At 44.8% G+C, this 27,054-nt stretch overlaps 1 protein-coding gene across 2 annotated transcripts in view; it reads right to left on the minus strand.

Annotated features, from left to right (window-relative positions):
* Positions 1–27,054, minus strand: part of LOC140394110 (protein sidekick-1-like) — a 360,429-nt gene that overhangs the window by 129,405 nt on the left and 203,970 nt on the right. For both annotated transcript variants that reach the window (XM_072480961.1, XM_072480960.1), the window contains exon 15: positions 10,207–10,305. In XM_072480961.1, the coding sequence (XP_072337062.1) occupies positions 10,207–10,305 (99 nt within the window). The remainder of the gene's footprint in view (positions 1–10,206; positions 10,306–27,054) is intronic.

The following is a 27,054-nucleotide window of genomic DNA, read 5'->3' on the forward strand; positions in this document are numbered from 1 at the left end:
TTTCATAACTGAAGTCCCTCTCTAAATGCCTTCAGGTTCTTCCTAATGTGTGGTGCCCAGAATTGGGCACAATAGTCCAGACCAATGTTTCATAATGTTTCATCTTCTCGCTTTTGTACTCTGTGCCTCCAGCTATAAAGCCCAGGATCCTGTATGTCTCATGAACGCTTTCTCAACTTGTCTTTCCACATTCAACAATTTGTACACATATATTCCCCAGGTCAGACTTTTGAATTGACCTACCTCGTATTAAGTTGATCCTTTCTCTACACCTTGCTATAACTGTAACATTATATTCTGCAGTCTCTCCTTCCTTCCTTATGTACGGTATGCATTGTTTGTACAGCATGCAAGAAGCAATACTTTTTACTGTATACTAATACATGTGACAATAATAAATCAAATCAAATCTTGCACTCCCTTTATAATTGTACCCTTTATTTTATATTGCCTCTCCTTGTTCTTCCTCCCAAAATGTATCACTTCACATTTTTCTGCTTTATATTTCTGACAGCTGGATGGCCATTTTATCAGTCTGTCTATGTCCTCTTGAAGACATTGGGTGTAACCGTACCAAAATTTGGCAAGTGTCAGTTTCAGTGTGAAATTCGGTCCTAATCCCGTTGGGGCCATCAGCAGGAAATCTCATGGAATATTGAGTCTCTTATATAATTTTTTTTAACCCATGTGAATCACGCCATGCTTGTGGAGGCCTCCCGCTTGCCCTGGGGCAACTTAATTTTTGCAATCATTGGGGAGCTCCCGATAAACGCCTTCCCAGCACTCGTTCCAGATCCATTTGAGGGGGTGGCTGCCAGGAAGCCAGCAACAGGTTTCTCAGAGGGAGCCCTGACCAGACTCTTGGATGGGCTGCAGCATGAGTGGGATGCCCTCTACCCATGGTCATGCAGATGTCCATCCAGCAAAGTAACGACCCCACCTGGGCAGACTTAGTCCGTGCCAGCTCATGGAAGAGGACGGGAGAGCAGTACCACAAAAAGCCAGGATAAGTCTGCCACCTCCAGTCTCTCGCTGCACCCCCTCACACCTCCATGGTGATCTTTTGCCCAGCCACCTTGCGGGTTGTCAATACTTGTCATAAGGCCTTCTTCAACCCCAACACTCCCCCTCCCAAAATCCCCACGGTCTTCCCCTAGTAATCTTCCCCTCACATCCCGTTCTCACTCAAGTCCCATGCATATGTGACACCTGGGGATGTTAGGAAATTGGATCAAAGATGTAGTGGACAATTTAGGGATTAACAGCCTGAGGGTAAAACTGCTAGCACTGAGTCAGAGGTATGCACTGACACCTGGCCTGAGATACTTTGTCTCATTCAGATTTAAACTCGTTAATGGAAATAAACAGGATACCCTTGTTCAGCCAGGGTGATTCACTCAAGATTCATCTTGCCTGACCATCCATTAGGTTGTTACAGAATCTGATGGCCTCTTTTGTCCGTAAATTGGAGATTAGTTGCATAGTCATAGCATGGCCCTGTTCTATTGTGTAAAGGGGTGTTGGCAATCAAAAACCCAAGATAGTGACAAAGAGTTCAAGTCTGGTCATGTTGGGACAGAACCAACATTGAGAGGCTGGGCGGAGCTCAGACAGATAAAAGAATCCTGCTTGAATAGGTGGGGGAAGAAAGATTTGGAGAGCGATCGAGAGGGGCCATGAAGAAACTGCCACAGAGACAGGCTTTTGGAAAGGATCTGAAGGCGACGCAGTAACACAGGAATATGTCCTGGAAATGCAAGTATAATTTTGCCTGTCCTGTGTAAGTGGAGTTGAGAGTTGCATGTTAATTTTACGGGCTGTTTAATGGGAAATTATGTGTTAGGGTTAAAAGATACATGTAAGCTGATCTTGTTGGTTTGAAGTTTCAAAGTTTAAATATTGTTTTTCTTTTGCTATAATAAAGTTTTGTTTGTAAAAATAATCACGCCCTGTGTCTCATGCAATCACTCCTGGAGCGAATCGATGTTTCCACACACTCTTAAAAATAAAAGAATGTTGCAGTTCTGGTCCAGTATCCAAGCCACTGCTGGGATCTGCTCTGGCATCCGTAATACATGTTACACCTCATCACCATCTGAACTGGCAGAACTCCCGCCTCTCCATCTGTCTCATTGCAGGACAAACTCAAGCTTAACAGGCGTGAGCAGGAACAGCTACCCGGAGTCACACCCGAGCTCTGATGCCTCACCCCCTTTTAGGAAAGAGCCTTTGAGCTGGCTGGGGAGAAGCAAGACTGCACCTGTGCAGAGGGCAAAGTCATTCTTCAAGCCTCACCCAGGTAAACCTCGTCCCATCATTTATTCCCGGTGATGCACTAATGCCATCTCCCTTCCATTGCAGGGCAATCCATTGACCAGCCCTAAACATCCTCTCTGCCCTTGGAGACCATGGACATTGCAGCTCTGAGGGAGACATTTTAGATGCCACCATAGAAGATGCGTCATGCCTGTCACCCGCACCCTCCACCAGTACAGATACTCACACCTCGGTGGGATTAGGCAGTAGACAGGCTTCTGGGTCGCAAATGCTGTCAAAGCTTTACATCTTGCACTCGGCAGGACATAAATACTGTAAGTAAATTTTATATTTGTGAAATGCCAAATTTTGCCATGACGATAAAAAGTCCCGGTATTAAATTTATTTTTTTCTAATGTTTGTTTATTCTAATTTCCATGTTAATCCAATCATTTGTATCAATATCCTGGAACTCCCTCCCTAACAGCATTGTGGATGTACCTACACCATATGGACTGCAGCAGCTCAAAGAGGCAGCTCACCACCACCTTCTCAAGGGCAATTAGGGATGGGCAATAAATGAAATGAAAAATTGCTTATTGTCACAAGTCGACTTCAAATGAAGTTACTATGAAAAGCCCCTAGTCGCCACATTCCGGCGCCTGTTCAGGGAGGCTGTTACGGGAATCGAACCATGCTGCTGGCCTGCCTTGGTCTGCTTTCAAAGCCGGCGATTTAGCCCTGTGCTAAACAGCCCCTATAATGTTGGCATAGCCAGCGAAGCACACATCCCATGAATGAATAAAATAAATAATTTTGCTATATTGAAAATTTTAATTAAAAGGATTTTATGTGCCTTTACCTTCCTTTTTTGTGTGAATATTTTAATTGGCTGCCTTTCTGCTTGCTGACATTTTTGTTTCTACATATTAAGACATGCTCTTTGTCAATGTCTAACAAATCATAACAATGTAATTGATAAATGCCAATCACATTGTTACAGTTGAGAGAAACAAGGTGATGAGTATTAATTGTCTTCGAGCACATCTAATAAGGGATAGCTGGGACACTGGGGGCTGGATTCTCCAAAAATGGGGCTATGTCCCGGCGCCAGACCTTCCAGAAAAAAAGAGAGAGCAATTCACCTACTTGCAGGGGGCTAGAAGGGACCCGGGTTCACGCAGGGGCCCCCACACTTCTGGTTCCGAGTCTGCCCATGTGAATGGTGGCGGCCTCCAGCGGCCGCGGCGAGCGTCATGGCGGACTTGGACAGCGGACCATCAGCAAGAAAGAAGGTCCCCCCGGTCGGCCACGCGCCGCTTTATCTGACCCGCCCGGTCGCTGCCCGGCCGCCCATAAGGCCCCCCCTGGTGATGGATCCCCCGCCCCCATCAGGGCGGTCGCGGACTGAGTCCGCAGCCGCCGCGCGAGTCCCGACCGGCCAGACATGGTTAGAACCACGCCGTCGGGAAATCGGTCGGTCAGGATCGGAGTATCGCTGGGAGAGCCTCTGGCAATGGCCCCCCAGCCACGCGGCGAGATTCGCAGGGGAGCGATTCTCCGGGGACCAGAGAATTGCGAGAGCGGCGCCGGGCCCGATTTGGGCGTAAAAGTCAAATCTCCGCCCCCGTGCCAAAAGCGATTTTGGCACGGGGCTGCGGAGAATCCAGCCCACGGTGTGTGGGAGGAGAGATGTGAGACTGAAAAAGATAATAAGATCTCTCACTAGAGAAACGTTCTGTGTCTTGATTTGGCTTCACCAACACACTTGGATCCTGTTAAAACTCTTGAGCTGGCTCAGATTTAAACTGCAAAACTCCATTGGATTCCTACCATACAGATCTCTGGATTATTGTAGTCAGTGTCAAGTTTCCTTGTTTCTCTGTTGACCGCAATATCTGGAACATTATATTACACATTGCGTACTACTTTTAGGAGATACTGCCAGTTTTTCTACATCTCTATTAAAGAAAAGCGAAAATTAAGTCCAGGAATTTGTCCTGATTAAGATTTAGATATGCGCTTCATTCCACCTGTGCAACAAAATGGAAGGAGGCCTTAGACTCCATATTGGGAGTATGTGAGCAGTGAGTGAAGCAGAGACAGAGTGACTGTGAGAATCTAAACTACGGGTTCAATATGATAATGAACCTAGAAATCCTTCAAACCGATGGTTACATAAGGTAATTTAATACGATTCTTACAGAACAGGAATAGGTTTGAACGGGTGGTTGTGGTTCAAAGCTAAAGTAAAAAGATAAGGGGCAAGATTTAATCAAATGGGAACAAAGTCCCACAGTGAGCGCATTTAACCGTGTTTCCCGGCGCTTGCAGTGTTGAGAAGAACTCTGCTGTTAAACACACCCCTGGTTAGATAGGGGGCCTCAGTGGGGAACGCATGGCTGGGGCCACTCATATCCCCATTTTCTGCGCTGAGGAGCTCTGCTTGCCGGAGCTCCCCAGTGTAGCAAGAGGTCCGAATGCCATTTTAAAATGGGGTTGTGATCTCTGGAGCCCCCAGCACAACCCACTCGCTATGAAGGGGTCCCCGGGCCACCCCGCATCCCCACCCAACACCAGCTCAGGGCACCCCCAGCCCGATCACCGTTGTGTGGAAAATGCCAGCATGGCACCATGGCAGTGCCAACCTGGTACCCTGGCTGTGCCCCTGCCAGCACCATCTGGGCACCTGATAGTGCCAGGTTGGCACCCATGTGGCACTGCCAGCATGCCAGGCTGGCAGTGCCAGGGTTCCCAAGTGGCACCAGCAGTGCCAGGGTGTCACCTTGTCTAGAGACCAAGCACCTGCGGGCCTCCAACCCTCTGGGAGACTCCCTCGAGTGCCGTTCTGTCTGGTCCCTGTTTGTGGAGATCAGTACTGAACGGTGCTCGCCCAAGGTCTCCGAGGCGAAGGGAATAGATCCCAATGTCTTGTGTGCCTCGGGAAACATATTAAAATGAGACTATCTGTCTCGCTCTAATAAGCATTTGCCAAAAAGTGATCTCGCCCACAATGGGTGGAATTCACATCGCAACGTTAGACTTCAAGAGGGCACCCCAAGAGAAATTAAAGGCACTTTATGGTAAAAATTACTGGACTTTTATAGATTATGGGCAGCACGGTAGCACAGTGGTTAGCACTGTTGCTTCACAGCACCAGGGTCCCAGGTTCGATTCCCAGCTTGGGTCACTGTGCGAGTCTGCACGTTCTCCCCGTGTCTGCATAGGTTTCCTCCGGGTGCTCCGGTTTCCTATCACAATTCCCGAAAGACGTGCTGTTAGGTAATTTGGACATTCTGAATTCTCAGTGTACCCGAACAGGCGTTGGAGTGTGGTGACTCGGGGATTTTCACAGTAATTTCATTGCAGTGTTAATGTAAGCCTACTTGTGACAATATTAAAAAGATTATGATTATTATAGATTTAAAAATCTATAAGGAGTTGCTGAGCACGAAGTGTTAGCTCTGAAGGCACTTAAATTAAGATTGTGTGGAACTGTCTTAAAATATTAGTACTGTGTGAAGCTATTGTGTTTAAATGTAATTCTAAGTTAGTTTTTTCCCCCCTATTTCTTAATAAACATTTACTTGACTATAAAATCCTCACAATTAGTCAGGGACATCATTTCTGGATTTCGAGACGTTGCAAGCTGGGTAGATCCCAGGAGTGGAGTCTCCTGGCTTCTATCGGCCATGTTGCACTGCAGCACACTGCTTTTCAATCGCGCCCATTGTTAATCAATTCTGGGAAAGAGCATTTCTAAAGAAACTGAGTTAGATAATGGAGAGATCAAAGGGAACAAATGTATTTAAAGAGATACTGAAACCCTGGGGTAGCTGGTTTTACATCTTAGTGGATGAGCTGGTCCACTCTCAGCATACAGTGTGAATGAAGCCAGATCTGAAAAGCCAGCTGCTGTTAACCTCAACGGGCAACCCAAGAGAAATTAAAGGCACTTTGTGGTAAAAATTACTGGACTTTTATAGATTTAAAAATCTCTAAGAGGTGCTGAACATGGAGTGTTCGCTCTGAAGTTGTTAAATGAAGATTGTGCGGAACTGTCTTTAAATATTAGTACTGTGTGAGGCTATTGTTGTGTTTAAATGTAATTCTATTATATGTTTTTTTTTCTATTTCTGAATAAACATTTACTTGACTCTAAAATCATCACAAGTAGTCAGGTACATCATTTCTGGATTCTGAAATCTCTTATCAGACGACACAAAAATTGCAAAAGAAAATGTGAGGGGGTTGTTTCAAGTTTCTCTTCTGGGATTTGAATAGCTCGGCATTTATCGTGCCTCAACATTATTGTCTTATTACCAGAATCTACCTTTCTGGTTACAAAGTCGAGGTCAATCACCTTTGCCAAAAAATGGAGAACCCCATTCGGCTAGGCCATTGTGATTATTGAAAGATTGCCCTTTTGTTTTTGGGACCAGACGAGAAGACGGAGATATTCTCACTCTCATGGGCATTAGATTCTACAAACCAATCTCAAGATAACTTCCAACTAACATAGTTTAACAGGACAAAACTTTGCATTTTATCTCAAATTTATAATCAATTATAATCAATCTCATTTAGAGACAGTCTATAAGGGCAGCGTGGAATGTCTGATACAGCTTGGATGTGCAGCTCTGACGCGGGTTTTCCAGTGCATCAAACCTATGCCTCATCTGACCTAGGAATTCTTTACACTGCGTCTCTCGAGATGGATTATGCTGTCTAATGCATTTTGTTATTAATTTGGGTACTCATTTGTTTACCAATCGAAACTGCCGTATTCTTCCTCCAGAATTCAATCACGAAAAAAAGTACTGCAAAAGTCAATCGGTGATTTGCTATAAACATAATGTGACACTTCAGAGTCATTGTGCAATTGTAAAAACATGGTGTACACTATTTTAGGTGAATGTCTCTGACAATCATCAACAATACCAGACCAAGTGGGACTGCTCCTACTCCCCAATGACTTACTTTTGCAGCTTGTCTTTAGAAGTGTGATTTTTAGCTGCGGTTGTTAGTTTTTGCTCTCTCCTGGGGGCTTGTGTTGAACGAGGCTGATACTTCTTTATGGCAGATTTTAAAAACTGAGCAGACTGGTTTTTTTAAACCATCAGCAGTATACAAAGACCCCTTTGTACTGTTGCGGAATCAGAAAAATCATCAACCATTTGAATAACAGCAAATGTCGAGGCAATTTTGTGGTACTAAAAGACCACACTCTTCTTTAATAATGTCATTTTTAGCCCACTCACTCAGAATTACACTTTAAACAACTGAGAAGGCATTGAAACCTTTTGTAGTCCACTGAAAGCAGGGAGAAACACGGACAGAGTAAAATAACCCCTTCTCCTTTCTGCCATTGTGACTGAAGAAAGTAGGAACACAAATAGCAGTAAGGGAGATGGTAATACTCAGGAAAAGATTACTCAAGATACTCAAGACTCAGTCCGCAGCCGCCCTGGTGGGGGGACGGAGGGATCAAGTACCGGGGGGGGGGCGGCCTTATGGGCAGGCGGGGCGGCGATCGGGCGGGATAGATCGAGCGGCGCAGGGCAGATCGTTGGGACCTTCTTTGTCGGTCCAGGTCCGCCGGCCGAGTCAACCATGGCGTTCGGCACGGCCTCTGCAGGCCGCCGCCGTGCGCATGCGCAGAATCGTAACTGGAAGTGCGGGGGCCCGTATCTGCAACTGAAGCTGCGAGAAGCACTCCGGGGACCTGCCAGCCCCTTCATGGTAGGTGAATAGCTGTAAAAAACTTTAAGGGAAGTCTGGCGTGAAACGTCAGCGTTTGTACGCCGGCGTGGGGACATGGCCCCATTTTTGGAGAATCCACCCCTATATATCTTAAAATGTCGAAGTGAAATGAAATGGGGCTGGTGTAGCACACTGGGTAAATCGCTGACTTTTAAAGCAGACCAAGCAGGCCAGCATCACGGTTCAATTCCCGTACCAGCCTCCCCGAACAGGTGCCAGAATGTGGCGACTAGGGGCTTTTCACAGTAACTTCATTGAAGCCTACTTGTGACAATAAGCAATTTTCATTTAATTTCATTTCAAAACACTTAATTGTTCCCAGGAATGGTTGTTGGCAAGATTCTAGAATCCATTGTTAAGGATGAGATTTCTAAATTCTTGGAAGTGCAGGGTGGGATTAGGACAAGTCAGCATGGATTTAGTAAGGGGAGGTCGTGCCTGACAAACCTGTTAGAGTTCTTTGAAGAGATAACAAATAGGTTAGACCAAGGAGAGCCAATGGATGTTATCTATCTTGACTTCCAAAAGGCCTTTGATAAGGTGCCTCACGGGAGACTGCTGAGTAAAGTAAGGGCCCATGGTATTCGAGGCAAGGTACTAACATGGATTGACGATTGGCTGTCAGGCAGAAGGCAGAGAATTGGGATAAAAGGTTCTTTTTCGGAATGGCAACCGGTGACGAGTGGTGTCCCGCAGGGTTCAGTGTTGGGGCCACAGCTGTTCTCTTTATATATTAACGATCTAGATGACGGGACTGGGGGCATTCTGGCTACGTTTGCCAATGATACAAAGGTAGGTGGAGGGGCAGGTAGTATGGAGGAGGTGGGGAGGCTGCAGAAAGATTTAGACAGTTTAGGAGAGTGGTCCAAGAAATGGCTGATGAAATTCAACGTGGGCAAGTGAGAGGTCTTGCACTTGGGAAAAAAGAATAGAGGCATGGACTATTTTCTAAACGGTGACAAAATTCATAATGCTGAAGTGCAAAGGGACTTGGGAGTCCTAGTCCAGGATTCTCTAAAGGTAAACTTGCAGGTTGAGTCCGTAATTAAGAAAGCAAATGCAATGTTGTCATTTATCTCAAGAGGCTTGGAATATAAAAGCAGGGATGTACTTCTGAAGCTTTATAAAGCATTAGTTAGGCCCCATTTAGAATACTGTGAGCAATTTTGGGCCCCACACCTCAGGAAGGACATACTGGCACTGGAGCGGGTCCAGCGGAGATTCACACGGATGATCCCAGGAATGGTAGGCCTAACATACGATGAACGTCTGAGGATCCTGGGATTATATTCATTGGAGTTTAGGAGGTTGAGGGGCGATCTAATAGAAACTTACAAGATAATGAATGGCTTAGATAGGGTGGGCGTAGGGAAGTTGTTTCCATTAGCAGGGCAGACTAGGACCCGGGGGCACAGCCTTAGAATAAAAGGGAGTCACTTTAGAACAGAGATGAGGAGAAATTTCTTCAGCCAGAGAGTGGTGGGTCTGTGGAATTCATTGCCACAGAGGGTGGTGGAGTGCCTTTAAGACAGAAGTTGATAAATTCTTGATTTCTCGAGGAATTAAGGGCTATGGAGAGAGAGCGGGTAAATGGAGTTGAAATCAGCCATGATTGAATGGTGGAGTGGACTCGATGGGCCGAATGGCCTTACTTCCGCTCCTATGTCTTATGGTCTTATGATTTTAATAGCGTAATACACTTTATCACCACTAAGTGTCACCAAAAGACAGCTCGTTTGCTATTTATTTAGACATCAATTATTTATGCAGAGTATCTTATCTTATTACCCAGGCCAAGAACAAACATCTTGCTCTGCTATAGCTTAAATTTTCAGTGTGATTCTGTGTAAAACATTGTTACCTTTGTCAACTTCCCACACAGGGCTCAAAATGCAGACAGTGTCAAATGTTACATCTACACAAAGAACAATTTTGATGATATATATCTGAGATAAGTACATTTTCTTCTGGCTAAGTGCAGAAGGGCAATTGTTGTCATGGTAAAGTCTCTCATCAATCATTCCCAATGTTTCCTTTTAGTTGAAAGAATACATGCGAGAACAAAGGTTTCAAAGAGGAAAAAATAAAATGCTGAAAGACAAACTTAAAACAAGTCATTACCGACGAGGCTATTCAATAGCATTTATTATAGAGGCTTTCATCTAGTTTGTACATTCTCCTTCTTACCTAGAATGATGCCATTGGGGTTTTCAGGTGTCTGCCAGACTACTCTCAGGGATGTTAACTGGACTTCTGGGAATAACAATCGAATGGGGGGACCTGGAACTGAAAGTGTTAAATATTGAGACATAATATAATCATTTGTCGAACCTTATTTTCAAGTAAACGTTTGATTTTGATATTGACTATTGGTGCCATTTTAATCTCTGCTTTGACTTGTCTCGACTGTATTTAGGATGTGACTGTCCAAACCAGCAATCAATGCAATTCCTATAACATTCCACTTCATTACTAATGAGGATACAAAATATGTAGTAAGGGGGGCACACAACACATTTTTCTTACAGTATGTATGATTTGAATTATTGATAAATTTTGCAAGTTTATATTTCAATTTATTTTGAATTATGCATTCACGACAAATGTTTCACCTTTTCATTTAGAATGCTGTAAAGAAAGTGCTATTCAAAGGGGTACAGCTGGCATACTTCTGCATACAGAGGAAAATGCCATCATAGGGCGAGTTACTTTGAACCACTCCTGTTCACCCCCCAGCACAAGATCATGATCTGGCTTTGGCGAATGCTTGGAATAAGTCTCCAATCTGTCATCTTGGCCAGGGATGGTGTGTTGCAGAGGAAAAATCCAAAGAGGGAATGAGGATGGAAAATGAATTAAAGTCTACACTTTTGTAGTGTATCATAAACAGGTAGATTCAAGTTACAAATTCAGGTTCCATAGCATCAGTTGCTCCCAAATTCTCAGGAATGCACAATGCACCCTCCTGACAAGCAAAGTGATTGTCCTGACTTTCACACATGGCCCCCTCTTCATTCATTCAAAGGCTGACTAAGATAACGTCAGATTGTGAGGCTTAATATGAATCATTCGGATTGCTTTATTTCACAGTAATGTGGACAAAAAGAGAAATCGTATCAAGTTTAGTGCAGTTCAATTGGTATAACTTTTGTGTAATGATGTAAAATTGTATTAGTTCTGACTCTAGCCAGTGGAGAGTTTTCCTCCTGATTCCCTTTGATTAAATTTTTTCTGAATCACGCCACATTTAACCAAAGGCTGAAATCAAGGGCAGTCATTCTGATCTCACTGCAGTACTGGATCATCTTACTTGACTTAAACATAGGTTTTCTAACCTTCCGCCAGCAAAACTCCTCACAGCTTTCTCTTTAAACACACTTGACATCCCTTGCAATATTTCTAACTCAAAGGTTCCACCTTTTGCTGCCTGGACTGCATCATGTATTGTTCAATGGTTTAAGTGATCTGTATTGTATTTGATTGGTAACTGATCTTTGTATAGTTGCTTGATTGCTTAAGGCTGGGTGGACCCTCTGAGAGCTAAAGTAAACACAAAAAGTTTCAGAGAAAGAATATATTCTTTCCCGGTTCCCATCTATCAGAAATCTATGCTAGATTTTAAGAACGGAGGAGTTTTCTCAGCCAAATCGGTAACTTACTCATCAATGCTCAGTTGGGGGCTCTTGACCTCATTGTAGTCTTCGCCCAAACATGGAGAAAAGACCTAAATTCCAGAGGTGAGGTAAGAGTCACTGCCCTTGATATCAAAGTAATATTTGCCTAAGTATGGCATTAAGGAGCCTCAGAAAAATGTAACTCAAGGTGAATCAGGAGGAAAACTCTCCACTGGCCGGAGTCATAATTAGTACAAAGAATATGATTGCGGTTGTAGGAGGCCAATCATCTCATGAGCTAAACCAGCCTTAAGTTGCAATTCCTATAACGTTCCACTTCATTACTAATGAGGATACAAAATATGTGGTAAGGGGACACACAACACATTTTTCTTACAGTATGTATGATTTGAATTATTGATAAATTTTGCAAGTTTATATTTCAATTTATTTTGAATTATGCATTCACGATAAATGTTTCACCTTTTCATTTATAACAAGTAAAGAAGGTGCTATTCAAAGGGGTACAGCTGGCAGGTATACCAATCCAAGACATTGCTGTATGAGTTCCTCAAGGTGGTGTCCTTTGCCCAACCGTCTTCGGCTGCTTAATCAATGGCCTACCCCCAACTTAAGGTCAGAAGTGGGGATGTTCACTGATAATTGTAATCTAACCATCTTTCCTTGATATTCAAGGCATTACCATCACTGACTTTCACCATCATCAATTTCCTGGAGGTTACCATTGATCAAAAGGTTAACTGGACCAGCATATTGTGGCTAGAACAACAGGTCAGAGATTCTGCAGCGAATACCTTACTTTCTGACTCCCCAAAGCCCATGCACCACCCACAAGATACAAGTGAGGAATGTGACAGATACTCTCCAATTTCCTAGGTGAGTGCAGCCCCAGAAATACTCTAGAGGCTCAAAACCATCCAGGACAAAACAGCCTGTTTGATCAGCAACCCACTGATTACCTGAAGAATTTACTCCCGCCACTAACAGTGCATGTGGCAGCAGAGTGTACCATTTACTGGATGCATGGCTGCAGCTCGCCAAAGCTTGTTTTGGCAGCATCTTCCGAGCTACATACCATCCTGACATGGAACAATAAAACCTTTCCTTCACTGGTAATTGGTAATTAGCCATAGTCCATGAAGGACCAGAGGTATCCCTCTGTTAGACAGTTATAATTGATTATATAGATTGAGGGGCACCACTCCACATCAAGTGTTCGCCAAAACAAGGAGGCAGACCTCCATGAGCTACCACAGCTGGTACAGGGATTGTGCTGTTGGTGTCATTCTGCGTTGCACTCAAGCCTTTTGGCCAACTAGGTAAAGCACCTGGAGCTCTCTTCCTTACAGTGCCGTGGGTGTACCTACAGCACATGGAGTGTAGTAGTTCAAAAAGGTTCACCACCAGCTTCTCAAACGCAATTAGGGATTGGCAGTAAATATGGCCTTGCCAGTGACACACATCCCTTTAAAGAATTTAGAAAAGTCTATTTAAAACAGAGTGACAGATTCTTGGATACCCAGGGAACTAAGGGATATGGGGACAGCTCAGCAAAGTGGAGTTGATATTAATATTCATCCATGATCCAATCAATGGTGGAGCAGGTTTGGTCAGCTCAATGATCTACTCCTGCTACTATTTCTTTGGCGGGATGCTCCGTCCCGCCGCGCCACATTACTGCTTCACCCCGCCAGTGGGATGCTCCATTACGCTGGCCGGTCAATGGGGTTTCCCATTGTGGGGCAGCCCCACGTCGTTGGGAAACCCCCGGACTGCCGACAAAATGGAGCACCCCGCCGGTGGAGAATCCCACCCCTTCTGTTTGTTTGTTGAAAGAGCCCATTGATGGTTTGATTTCTATTCTGACCAGGAAATTACTGCAGGTAAGCAGCAATAACAACCTCACCATGTAGTCTCCAAAATCTGAATTTTTCAGATTTTAATCTGAATTTATCACAACATGGGCCATCTACCAGAAATCTATGCTAGATTTTAAGAACGGAGGAGCTTTCTTAGCCAAGCCAATTCCTATATCTAACTGATGGAGGATAAATTCAATTAAATCCCATTTGGAAGGATAGAAAGCAACAGCCCTGATTCAAGTTCATGTTGCTCCTTGAACTTGCTCATCTGCTGCCTGGGTATCTTTATTGCTATAATCAAAAAAATATATTTTAATTTTGTCAAAAAGGGTAAAGATAACACTCAAGAATTCTAGGGGTAAGAGATTGATTTTCAAATTACTATCATACTCAATATCAATATTGCCCTGGAGGCACAAAGGAGAAAGTAATATTGATTGAAATCCAATGGTAAATAACAACAGCAGAACAAATTTGATTTTTTGATTACCAGCATGTCTACAATTAGTGCAATACGTAGATACCATGGAACAGCAACTTTTGAAGCAAAATTAAAACCAGGGAGAGCTGTAACAGTGGTGAGAATTGGACATGTCCAGTTTCAGACTTCCTCCATTCGACAAAACCAACCAATTGATCTAATATGGTCAACATAATCTGAACTGATCCGATGGATTGGTTTGTAATCATCACTGGGGTGGGCAAATGGATTGAGTCTAGTACATAAAACTTTCCCAAAGCCAAATCACAGCATTAGCAGAAACACACAGAGTGTCTTAATTTACAAGGTTATGGGGAAAAGCCAGTGGTGGGCAGAAAGGTGGTATGATTCCCACTGGGCGGACCTTCATGCTCGAGTTTCTGTTTCTCAGCTTATTAAATCTGCATCAGCGAGGAGATAATCAAATCTCACGGCTGGGCGGGCATCGGATTGAAGGTTCTGGCACCATATTTAAACGGCACTCGCATGGATTTTCATTCACTGCAGGCCAGGTGTGTGCTGAAGGACTAAATTAGCTCAAAACCGTCTGCTCCATGCTTCAGCGAGGCCTCACTGGTGATTCTCCTCCAAGTTGTCCAGGAAAGACGGGAGGTCCTCTTTCCAAGCAGGAGGCCTGCCCACCCATCACCCAATCCTGGGAGGAGGTTGCCAAGGAAGTCAGTCTGTGGAAACAAACAAAGTTATACTGCAATGCAGGAAAAGGACGAAAGAACTGCCACACTCCACCTTGGTAAGTGAATCTTCTCCTCACTCCAAATGTACTCAAAAGAGCATCAGGCAGTCTAAGGGTTAGAGTCCATAGGAGTATCATCCGTTTCCAGAAGATGGGGCATTAGCACTGACAACGACTTTAAGATCATCATCTCCTCGTGCTAGACCCTGAACAAACAGCATCTTCATCCCTGACTGGGGAGGGCTCAGCACACACAACAGGCTGAACTGCTCTTTTATCTGTACTGCTCACAGTCAATCCAACTGTCTTAATCCAGGACCAGCTTGTCCGTAATCAGCGTAGGATGGTCAAGACCGGAGGGCGTATCCAGGAGCTCAGGGCATTCATGTCCCATAAAAGCAGGTTGCAAAGCTGCCCGTTGAGGACAGAGATCGTTCCTATGTGAAGAAGATGAGATCGGCCTTCCCCAACGAGCCAGTGAGGCTCCATCCATTATTCACTGACATGTGGACAATGACTATGAGTGATCTGCCTAGTCAATCGTTAATGATCACTTTTCTCTATTCCAGCCACCGTCAAGAAAAGGTGGAGGTGGAGTCCCAGCAAGGACCGCAGCCCCTGTGCACCTCTGATGAAGAGGCAGAAAATCCATATAATGAAGGTCTGTCAGTGAATTCACCTGCACCCTCCACCTGTGTCGATAGACTCACCTTGGAGGGTCCTAGATCTAATATCGACTCGGGGTCACTATCTGGTGGCCACTTCATGGGCATGTGTCCACAGCAAGCAGAGGCAGTGACAGCTGGGGTCTCTGACACTTGGAGAACTGTTGGAGACCAGCCCCATGCAGAGCCTAATGACGAGTCTCTACAATCGGCCCTACGAGAAATGCTGGAAATGCAAAGACAGACAGGGGAACATTGGGCAGGGTTGTCAGAGGCCATCAACACACTGGAACGAAGGATGGAAGAGTTTTTCCCGTCCTGGCTGATGCCCTAGGTCCAATATGAAAGAGCATCAAAGTCTCCACGGGAGAAGGTAGAGTCTGCTTTGAAAATCCAAGTCCAGCAGAACACAGTTTCTGCTAGATGCTTTGACCATTTATCGAGATCCTTGTTGGAGTCTTTTCACCCAAATGAACTTGGCAGTGGTCTTTATTTTATGACTGTGAGATTTTAGTCAAAGTATTATTTATCTTCAAGAACCACAGCCTATCTTGGCTCTTGCGGCATTATTTTGTCGCCGCTTTTTAAGTCTGAATATTACTTCTTTATTAATTCCCACTCTCCTCAAGCATCATGCTGAGCGATGGAAGTTGGTTCCACTAGTTAACATTTGAAATGTCTGCGAGGCAGTGGCGAGTGTGTAATGTCAAAGGTGTGTGCTGATCCTGAAAAATCCATGAAATTACAGAATAATAATACAGTGCAGAATAGACCCTTCGGCCCATAGAGTCTGCACCGGCACATGAAAAACACCTGACCTGCTTATCTAATTCCATTTGCCAGCACTTGGCCCATAGCCTTGAACCTTGAATGTTGTGACATGCCAAATGCTCATCCAGGTACTTTTTAAAGCATGTGAGGCACCCTGCCTCTACCACCCTCCCAGGCAGCGCATTCCAGGCCGTCACCACCCTCTGGGTAAAAAAGATTTTCCTCAAATCCCCCCTAAACCTCCTGCCCTTCATCTTGAACTTGTGTCCCCTGATAACTGACCCTTCAACGAAGAGAACAACTGCTCCCTATTCACCCTGTCCATGCCCCTCATAATCTTGCACACCTCACTCATGTCGCCCCTCAGTCTTCTCTGCTCCAGCAAAAACAATCCAAGCGTATCCAACCTCTCTTCATAACTTAAATGCTCCACCCTTAGGCAATATCCCGGTGAATCGCCTCTGCGCCCTCTCCAGTGCAATTGCATCTTTCCTATAATGAGGCGACGGAAATTGCTCACAGAACTCCAGCTGGGGCCTCACCAAAATTCTAAACAACTCCAACATGACCTCCCTGCTTTTGTAATCTGTGCATCGATTGATGAATGCAAGTGTCCCATATGCCTTTTTCACCACCCTATTAGCCTGCCTTTCTACCTTCAGAGATCTATGGACAAACCATTACCTGTGTGGTTGTTGCTTTGCTCGTGAATGGCTGCCCAGCATTATTGATGGAAACTCTCTGTGAGATCACAGAGCGGCAATGAATATGGATTCCATTACATGACTATGCAGTGACTTAGGGCTCATAGATCAAGGATTAACCTTTGTCAATGTTAAGGGCAGTAATGGTATGAAAGAGTGCCCATGCACATATCCTTTCTTCATCAGTATCTATGAAGCGGCTAAGTTATCACTGACTGCTGTATCAAAACTGACTGGGCCGTGCCTCTCCCAGATGGCAGGGCAATGCAGGACCGAAGTTTGGCAGACTTCCGACGAATGCAGAGTAATGAGTGTTTGTCAATAATTTCTTGAATGTCCTGCTGGGTCACACTGTAAGTACAATGCTAACATAATCCCAGATTTCTGTCCATACTGCGTGTGATAGATCTCTGCATCCTGATATCCGGCGGCATCCGGGGTTCAGTATCAAGATGCAGCCTCTGCATTAATCATGCATGAGAGCTGGCGTTTGGAGAGATGGTACTGTCCGGATGTAGCTCCGTCATCAGATGGATGTTTTTCCTCTTACAGCCACATTACTAGGCTGCTGTCAGGCTGGCATGAGAACATCGATGTGTACAATAGCTTTTCTGCCACTTGAAGACTGCCATGGCCACTGACCTTTTCACGCCATGGTTGAAATGACGTGCATTTGCTTATGGATGTGTGAAAGTGGCATGCTTAGCCCATTACAAAGTGCACACATGGTATCAAGGGGATACTGCATCTTCCAAGATGACCCCATCATTAGGGTTAAAGGTGATATATGCTTCCTCCATTATCATTTTGAGATTGATGACCTATCATATGATGGTGAAGATGACAATGAAGGTCTTGTTGTCTACCTTACATTGAAGAGTGCAGCAAACAATAATGATGCGGGGCATCCTTTGTGGGATTGGAGAGCCCTGCCTGATTGGTCCAGACATTTGAAATACATTTTTAAGAGGCCAATAGTCTTCTCTGTTAAGGACTTTGTGCTGGAAAAGCAGCATTGTATCTCTCTTCAGATGCATGACGAAAGGGCATCCTCAGTCATGTCTTTAGCGGGGTACCACTTATCACCAAGGAACCAACCCTCTAAGTGCTGGGGGCCCTCAAAAATCTGTGGCATCTGTGAGTGGCTCAAAATGTAAGAGTCATGAGAGCTCCTTGGGTACCGAGCACAAAGAAGCTGGATCTACTCCCGGTGATCACAAATTAGATGAATAATCAATTGTGAAATCCTTTTCTATGAATGAATCTAACAGGCTGTTGCAACGTGTTTGCAGCTGATGGTGTCCTGCACTTGTGGAAAGCCTGAGATGGCAGTGAATCCCACAGCTCTGGCAGCCTAGCTTCATCCATGCAGAACTATACATAATGGTGAGCTTTACTGAAAAGGACATCTGTTACCTCATTTCAGCATTTATGTGAGCAGTCTTACAACACCAGGTTAAAGTCCAACAGGTTTGTTTTGAATCACTAGCTTTCGGTGCACAGCTCCTTCCTCAGGCAGGAGCAATGTTAGTTCCAGTTGATTTGTCTTTCCTGGTTTGAGCAAGACAATTATAGGGTCCCCCTTCAATCAACCAGGATTTGCTGTGCCGAACTCCAATCAGATGCCCATAGACTCATCTCCAACCAATTTGCTCAAGCTTGATTTTCAAACTGCGTCACTGGAAGGTAAAGTCAAAAATGGTGCTGTGACATTCGTGTGGGAGACCAGCTTCCAACCCTCCCACTATAACCCACCAAGTCCATCCCATCCTCCTCACCTGATTTTCCTTCCTCCTATAACAATCCAGCCTCGCCAGTTACTCTCAAACCCATCAGTATTCATGTTGATATTCCTGTCATCCCACTTGATCCCTTTAATGTTGATGGCGCCATGTCCTTTGCTGATCTGAACCCTTCCCTTCTCGAAGCCACGTGACCCCTATTTTCTGGGACATACCACCATGCATCCAAAGGTTCTGTCATGACTTTTCAGCTCCTGGTTTACAGAATGCAGGTGCCTCCCCTGACCGTGACTGTGCCATCTGTCTCACAATACCATGTCTCTAACGCCGAGGACCAAATTCCTTAGGTGACTGCCCATGCCCTGCATACCATACAATACACTACCGTCATTGCCCACAGAGGCCTTCCCCTGCCTAAAACAAAAGTGTCATGCAGTGTTGTCCAACATGGCCCACACAGCCCAGACAATCTGTTCAAAATGCTCCTGACCGCATGGCCTTAGCCTCAGGACAGTCTCAGACTCCTCCTTGGACAGTATTCTAACTCTGGTCTCACAACAGTCTTTCACTACTCTGCATTGTTCCTTGATCCTAATCCACCCCCGAATAGGACTTTCCCTCCTCAGTTCCTTAACGCTCCCCCAGTCCTCCCTCCATCTATCCCCTTCCCTTCTGTGTTCCACCACCAAATTCCAGACCTGCCTCCATTTCCCTTACATGTTCCACTGCACCACCCTAGTCCTGCTCTATCTCCCCCCCCCGCCCCCCCCCTTGTTGCCTTGCCTACCATGCCAGCCTTGAGACAACCTCTAATACAAGCATCCAAAATCCTGCAGAAACTCTCTTAAAGATAGGCAAATGCAGTATCTACATACCTCAAAGTTGTTCATGAACCAACACTGGCACCGTGCCAGCCACTTGTATAGTCGGGAAGTCAGACCATTCTAATTATCTGCTGGTGGGCACTTAATTTGAAGAGGGAACATAAAACCTGTCGTATGAGGAACGGTTGAGGACTCTGGGTCTGTACTCATTGGAGTTTCGAAGGATGAGGGCGGATCTTATTGAAACTTACAAGATACTGCGAGGCTGGGACAGCACGGTGGCACAGTGGTTAGCATTGCTGCCTCACGGCGCTGAGGTCTCAGGTTCGATCCCGACTCTGGGTCACTGTCTGTGTGGAGTTTGCACATTCTCCCCATGTTGCATGGGTTTTGCCCCCACAACCCAAAGATGTGCAGCTAAATTGCCCCTTAATTGGAAAAAATGAATTGGGTACGCTAAATTTATATTAAAAAAAGATACTGCGAGGCCTGGATAGAGTGAACGTGGAGAGGATGTTTCCATTTGTAGGAAAAACTAGAACCAGAGGACACCATCTCAGACTAAAGGGACGATCCTTTAAAACAGAGATGAGGAGGAATTCCTTCAGTCAGAGGGTGGTGAATCTGTGGAACTCTTTGCTGCAGAAGGCTGTGGAGGCCAAATCACTGAGTGTCTTTAAACATAGACAGATAGGTTCTTGATTAATAAGGGGATCAGGGATTATGGGGAGAAGGCAGGAGAATGAGGGTGAGAAAATATCAGCCATGATTGAATGGCGGAGCAGACTCGATGGGCCGAGTGGCCTAATTCTGCTCCTATGTCTTATGGTGAGTTGCTCTTTTAATGAGCATTCCTAAGATGCTAATGAATGCAAATGTGGTTTCCAGCAGAGATCAATGGGAAACCTTTAACCCACCATCAACACTGGGAGAACAATCCAAGGTAATTTTTCACAGGTGGATTTTGTCATCACCCCAAATTGTGTGCCCAAGCCTGCCATGATTCCCACCGCTGGTGGGAGCAGAAATGTCTGCCCAACAAGTGGTACTAATTTAATTGTTCTATCAACGAGCAAACACAAGGACAATGGATTGAATAGCCTCCTTCTGTGTTACATCAGTCTATAATTCAAACATGATCACAACACTGTGTGGAATGTTTTTTATACATTGAAGGAGGCTGGTACCACAAGTACCATGGAGACTTACATGTCACAATTAATCACAGGTCAAGCCAGCCACATTAAAGTAGATTTATTTTTCAATGTCCAATCCAAGGTAAAAACTATCTAAACTTAATAAAGTAGCAAACTAACTTAATGACAACACACTTCAGCTTTCCAGCAACCTCTTTTGTCCCTCTCAAATATAACACATGACTGACCCATATGTCAATACCAGACAATTCAATGGGATTAAAATCATAGCAGTGTGCTTGAATTGGTTTCCTACTCCCAACAGAGATTAGACAGAATTTTGAGATAGGCTATGAGGAATAGAAAATAAAACACAGTGAATTAGGTGTGGAGAATTGTAGTTTTTAAAATTTGTTTTTCTAATATCTGTTTGCATTTGTTCTGTGTTTTTAATCACTGTACCCTCACTGTCACCTCTTCTCGTCCTGCATGAAGTTTTGAAATTGGTGTCTGTCGTTTGTCTATCAATATCTATTTATATATAGAATGCATTACTGTTGCCAGTACTCTACAACTTAAAAAAGGGTCTCCATCGCTAAGCACTGGTAAGCTGAAGCCATGGTTGGCCACAAGGGAGCCAGTAGGAGACCCTTGGCACTTATGTTTGGGATGGCATACTGAATTAAGTGGCAATCTGGACCGCTTTTGAACCTTCCCCAAGATTTAGGACACTGGGAGTGGATATTGCATCTCTTCCAACCATTTGGAGTCTGACCGTTATCTCGGTAGTGCTTCCAGACCCAGAATCGCCAATGAATGCGAGTCATAGATAAGTGATGGGGAGGAGGACAGTAAGGTCAAGAGTTGGCTCTTAAGGGCTCCCCCTTGATGAGGCAACAAAGTGGCTGACAAAGAGGAAACCTCCACACAGAAGCTCAAAAGCAACCCTGGCAGGATTTGCTTTGAGAGCTTCCCGCTTAGTGGGACCCCATTTGCAGAAGATTAGAAAGGCGGGGTTGTGAAAATGAGGCCCTTAAGTGGACATTAATTGCCCACTTAAGGACATCAATTTGCGGCAGAGTGGAGAGACAGTCCATGAGCCTTCCTGACCTGGAGTTAATCAGGGCAGAGGTGGGAAGGTAGCGAGGTCCCGCCCGTCACACCCCACCCGATTAAATACCCCTCCCAACACCAAGCTTGCCACAGGAGAGGGCACTAAATTCCACCCCATGAGTGTAGAGCAAATGGATCTTAAAAATTAAGTCTTCTGTCAAACATCTTACTTCACTACAAAATCTACTCATGACGTGTATTTCTTACCATCCTTAAATAAATCCTTGATCTGAATAGGAGAAATCTAGTCAGTAATATTATTATAAGGACAGATCTTTTCAGTTCAGTGAATGATCCCAATTCGGTTTATTGCACCACCACTAACATGGTTTCTCATCCAAGACTGATTTAAGGAATGTAACTGGGACTATTCTTGACAGCTATAAAGATAAATTTGACTGCAAAACAGGATCTTTCAACAGACAAGTGGCAGCAACAAAAAATGGAGCCAGGGGTTATCAGCAGTGTTGTCCATGGCAACAAGATTGCATACAATATAGCTGTACACCTACGGCTCAGTTTGAACTAGTGTGTGGCTTTCAGAGGTAATCAGTAAATATTTCTTTTCATTTTTGGGATCTGACAGATTTGTAGAAACGCTGTCAAAAAAAAGATGGCAGCTCGGCTCTTTGAATAAATCTCTTTGGCAAGGTTCAGTTTCACCCTCAACCCTATTCAGGAAAAGGCCTGATTATGGCAGTTAAACCTTTGGCACAGCCTGGAGACTTGTAAATGGGATTTTAAAAAATCAAATTGCTTTGACAAAATTATTTTGCTCTGAAACAGCTGTTTTATTTTGGTGAGACAATATTAGTTTTGTTGCTTGTTACATGTGCTTGAGAGCTGAACATTTTGGTACAATATCTTAAATTCCTGTCATAGTGGGTTAGCCCTGTTGCCTCACGGCACCGATGTCCCAGGTTCGATCCCGGCTCTGGGTCACTGTCCATGTGGATGTCATGATATCCACATCAGCATATCATGATGCAATCACACACACACTGATGGACAGGCAGTTGGATCAACCAGCACACACATAACATCGCAGCCAATCACCAGTGAGAGCACATGCACTATAAAACAGGGAACACCACAGTTCCCGCTCATTCTACCAGGAGATAGCTCAGAGCACAGAGCTCACAGCGCGCCATTCAGACATAGACCATGTGCTGAGTGCCTCACTAAGATAGTGATAGGGCTGGGTCTACAGGTTAGCTGGTGAAGCACGTACCCAAGCCAGTAGTTAGTTGTTACAGTTGTTTAGACAATAAAACTGAGTTATACCATCTACAGCCGTGTTGGATCATTTGTGCATCAGAACACCCAACACAACATGATACCAGTAGTGGACGCTAACCAGTGACTGTGAGACCTACGTGCACCCTTTCAGAAATCCGCCATCCTGCTCCATGGAAAACATCAGCCCGCCGCAGCCGCTCCGAATCGCTGGTAATCTCGGCGTAAACTGGAAGCTGTTTAAACAGCGCTTCCAGCTCTTCCTAGAAGCCACAGACAGGGAGAATGCATCGGACACCAGGAAGATCGCCCTCCTCCTCTCCACGGCGGGGCAACACGCCATCCACATCTATAACTCCCTGGCCTTCGCGGAAGGCGAGGACAAAAAATATAAAATGGTGCTTCTGAAGTTCGAGGAACACTTCAGCGTGGAAGTCAATGAGAGCTTCGAGAGGTACCTCTTCCAGCAGCGCCTGCAGGGTAAGGATGAGCCTTTCCAATCTTACTTGACACACCTCCGTATCCTCGTGCAGTCCTGCGGCTATGAGGCCACCTCCGACTCCATGATACGGGATCAGATAGTTTTTGGGGTCATTTCGGACACCCTACACCAGTAGCTCCTTAAAATAAAGTGCCTCACCCTAGCGACTGCCATCAAGACCTGCGTCCTCCATGAGAACGTGACCAGCCGGTACTCCCAAATCCAGGCGACCGAAACGGCACGGCTCGGGTCCTACGAGGCGGAGCGGGTCCAGTCGATCGAGTTCCTCCCGGCCCGCGGCCCGGACGAGGCCGGCCATTTCGCGCGCTATCCGAGGCCTCCCGCGCTTGTACGCGCCAAAAGAGGGGACGTTGACGCCGAGGGACGGGATGCGCAGGCGCGCTCTACACAGGACCGCACCGCGCATGCGCGGTGGCGCCACAAACGCAACGAACGGCATGACGTCACGACGTGCGGCAACTGTGGCTCTGCCCACTTAAAGCGACAATGTCCGGCCAAAGCGCGACAATGCCTCCGCTGTGGCAGGATGGGCCACTATGCTGCTTGCTGCCGAGCAGCTCAACCTGCCAACTCCCAACAATTCCGCCAGCCTCGCAGGGACGTGCGGGCGATTTAGCCCCCCTACAGAGAGTCATATCCAGATAGTATGCACACCGGCGATACCGAAGACAGGGAGCCCTTCCGCGTTGCGGTAATCCACAAGAACCAGGTGTCCCCAAGTCGGAACCACCAGCCGCTGCCAGTGCACAGCATTGATCCGTGCGATGAGTGGTGTGCCACCCTAACGGTCAACCCGAATTCGTCGCCCACCTGAGAGACTTGACATTTGAGCCTGTTAGCACATTGGACTCACTGAACTGTTTTACAGTACTGTTAACGAGTTTCTTTTCTTGTCGTTCGTTGTTCCAGAAGTTTTCTCTCGTCGTTTGCTGATTGCATTTCTTATTGGTACAACCTCGTTGTTCTGTTGCACCTGACACCTTCCTCTGTATATAGTTTAGCCTCATGTACATGTTGTAAATATTGCACACACATACTCAGATACACTCAGTACACATTTCTATTTATTAGCATGTAGGCACATATCCTTTGTGAAAGGGGGGGATGTCATGATATCCAGATCAGCATATCATGGTGCAATCACACACACACTGTTGGACAGGCAGTTGGACCAACCAACACACACATAACATCGCAGCCAATCACCAGTGAGAGCACACGCACTATAAACTAGGGAACACCACAGTTCCCGCTCATTCTACCAGGAGATAGTTCAGAGCACAGAGCTCACAGCGTGCCACTCAGACATAGACCATGTGCTGAGTGCCTCACTAAGATAGTGATAGGGCTGGGTCCACAGGTTAGCTGGTGAAGCATGTACCCAAGCCAGTAGTTAGTTGTTACAGTTGTTTAGACAACAAAACTGAGTTGTACCATCTACAGCCGTGTTGGATCATTTGTGCATCAGAACACCCAACACGACAGTGGAGTTTGCACATTCTCCCCGTGTCTGCGTGGGTTTCACCCCCACAACCCAAAGATGTGCAGGAGAGGTGGATTGGCCACGCTAAATTGCCTCTTAATTGGAAAAAATTAATTGGGTACTCTAAAAAAAAATTTTTTAATTTAAATTCCTGTCATATGTTTTTCTCTCAATTATTTTCGTCTCTTGTACAAGTTCAGGCACAAGCACCTGTAGCACAGTTGGTTGTGCCCTAAGTGGTCCTAAGTCCTCACTATCTGGAGACGGTTGTCATGCTACTTTTTAATGCCACTCCAGAATGCTGCAGTTGAGATCAAATAAAAAGTTATGGAAGGCATGCCACCAACAGGTGGTTATTCGAAACTGCCAGAATTTTCGAGAACCTGCCTCCCACCGCCCTCCCCCTCACCCCACCATGCGTTCTCCTGCAGCAGGGCTGCGAGCCATTGAAATGAAAAAGACATTTACATCGCCAGGACCGAAGATCCTGTCAGCGTGAGGATTGGAAAATTCCAGCCCAAGTGTTCGTTATATTTTTTAAAACACCAAATTCACAGCTTTATCTGTGCCGAATGTTATGCTATCATTGTTTTTTTTTTTAAATATCAAAAACGTAGGACCGCTCCATGGCCCTTGAATCTGGTCAACAGAAGGAGCTCAGCCAAAACAAATTGTACACATCAGCAATTTCTGCCTAATGGCAATGCTTAGTTAAGGTCCCAAACGATAGCTTCAATCCACGGGTTTGACAGTGAGTGTGGATCCACATATGATTTGGATATTTAGTTTCCCTGCAATTAGATGATCATATCTGACTAGACATAGTTTGAAACTTAAACTATCATTTAAATAGTGTCTGTTTTTGCAAAACAACCAGGATTCATGTGTTTAAAAATATTTTAAATTGGTGGATTACATTCACTCTTGGTCTGAATCAAACAGGATCTTGGCGAGTGTCCCAGTTTCACACTTCAACTTGAAGATTTCTCTGTTACTCACACAGTTACCATTCTCACGTTTCAACACACATTTCCTTGCCAAGACAATTGTAACATAAATTACATTATCCCAACATATCTTCCCAAACTCTTAGATTAACAACTACACAATGTAATTGCAAACCAAAATATGTAATGTATTTGAAACTGCTGATAGACTGAATTCACTGTTATTTGTCTTGGAAACAGATATAAACCGAACATTTGCCAATGTTATCCAACTGGAAGGTATTGCAAATACATAGGAAACGCTTACCAAATACTGAAGGACATGCAAGAGGTTTTGACCAAAGAGTAGCAGGTGATTTAATGTGAATCATTGTAAAGTCAAGCGGTTAGGAAACAGTGACAATAAAAGTTAAAGAGTATTAATCTTTGGATCTAAAAAATATAGGTCAAAATATTTTAATGGTGAGAGACTAGGAACTGTGGAGAAACGGAGGGATTTTCGTGGCCATTTACACAAGCCATTAAAAATGGTTGACAGCTATAATAATTAATCAAAAAGCTCAATGGAATGTTAGTCTTTACCTTAAGCGGGCAGGAAAACAAAAGGAAGATGTGTTTCTTCAATTGTAAAGAGCCTTGGTCAGACGCGATCTAGAGTACCATGCTAAGTTTTGGTCACTGAATGACAGGAAAGATGTACTGGCCTTGGAAGGGGTTTCAACACAGATTTGTCAGAGTGGTATGAGTGCTCAAAGGCTTAATATGTGAGGACAAATTGCATGAACTGGTTCGTAGTCCTGTGAGTTTAGAAGCTGTATAAAATTAAAAGGAATGCAATCGGATAGATACGAATATTTCCTCTGTTGGGGAATTCAGAACAAGATTAAAGTGAGAGGTAGACCAATTAGGAGTAAAATTTGGTTGCATATTTTCAGACAAAGGGTAGTAGAAGTCTGGAACTCATTGTAGATAAATGTTTGTTCAATTTTTAAACTATGTATATTTAGAAATTATCACTTAATTGGAAGAAAGCTGTTAATACCCAAGTCAAACGTGGATCCACACTGACTGTTGAACATCCATAGATTTGAAGGTGTTCTTTGGGACCTTAAAAATTGCAGTTGCAATAATTAAAGCATTTTTAACAAGAAGAAATTGTTGATGCATTCATTTTTTTTAGCTTCCGTTGACCAGACTCTAGAATGCTCAGAAAAAACAATTGCCTGTTTTCCTTTCCAGC

The sequence above is a fragment of the Scyliorhinus torazame genome, chromosome 17 (assembly GCF_047496885.1).
Source record: "Scyliorhinus torazame isolate Kashiwa2021f chromosome 17, sScyTor2.1, whole genome shotgun sequence".
NCBI lineage: Eukaryota > Metazoa > Chordata > Chondrichthyes > Carcharhiniformes > Scyliorhinidae > Scyliorhinus > Scyliorhinus torazame.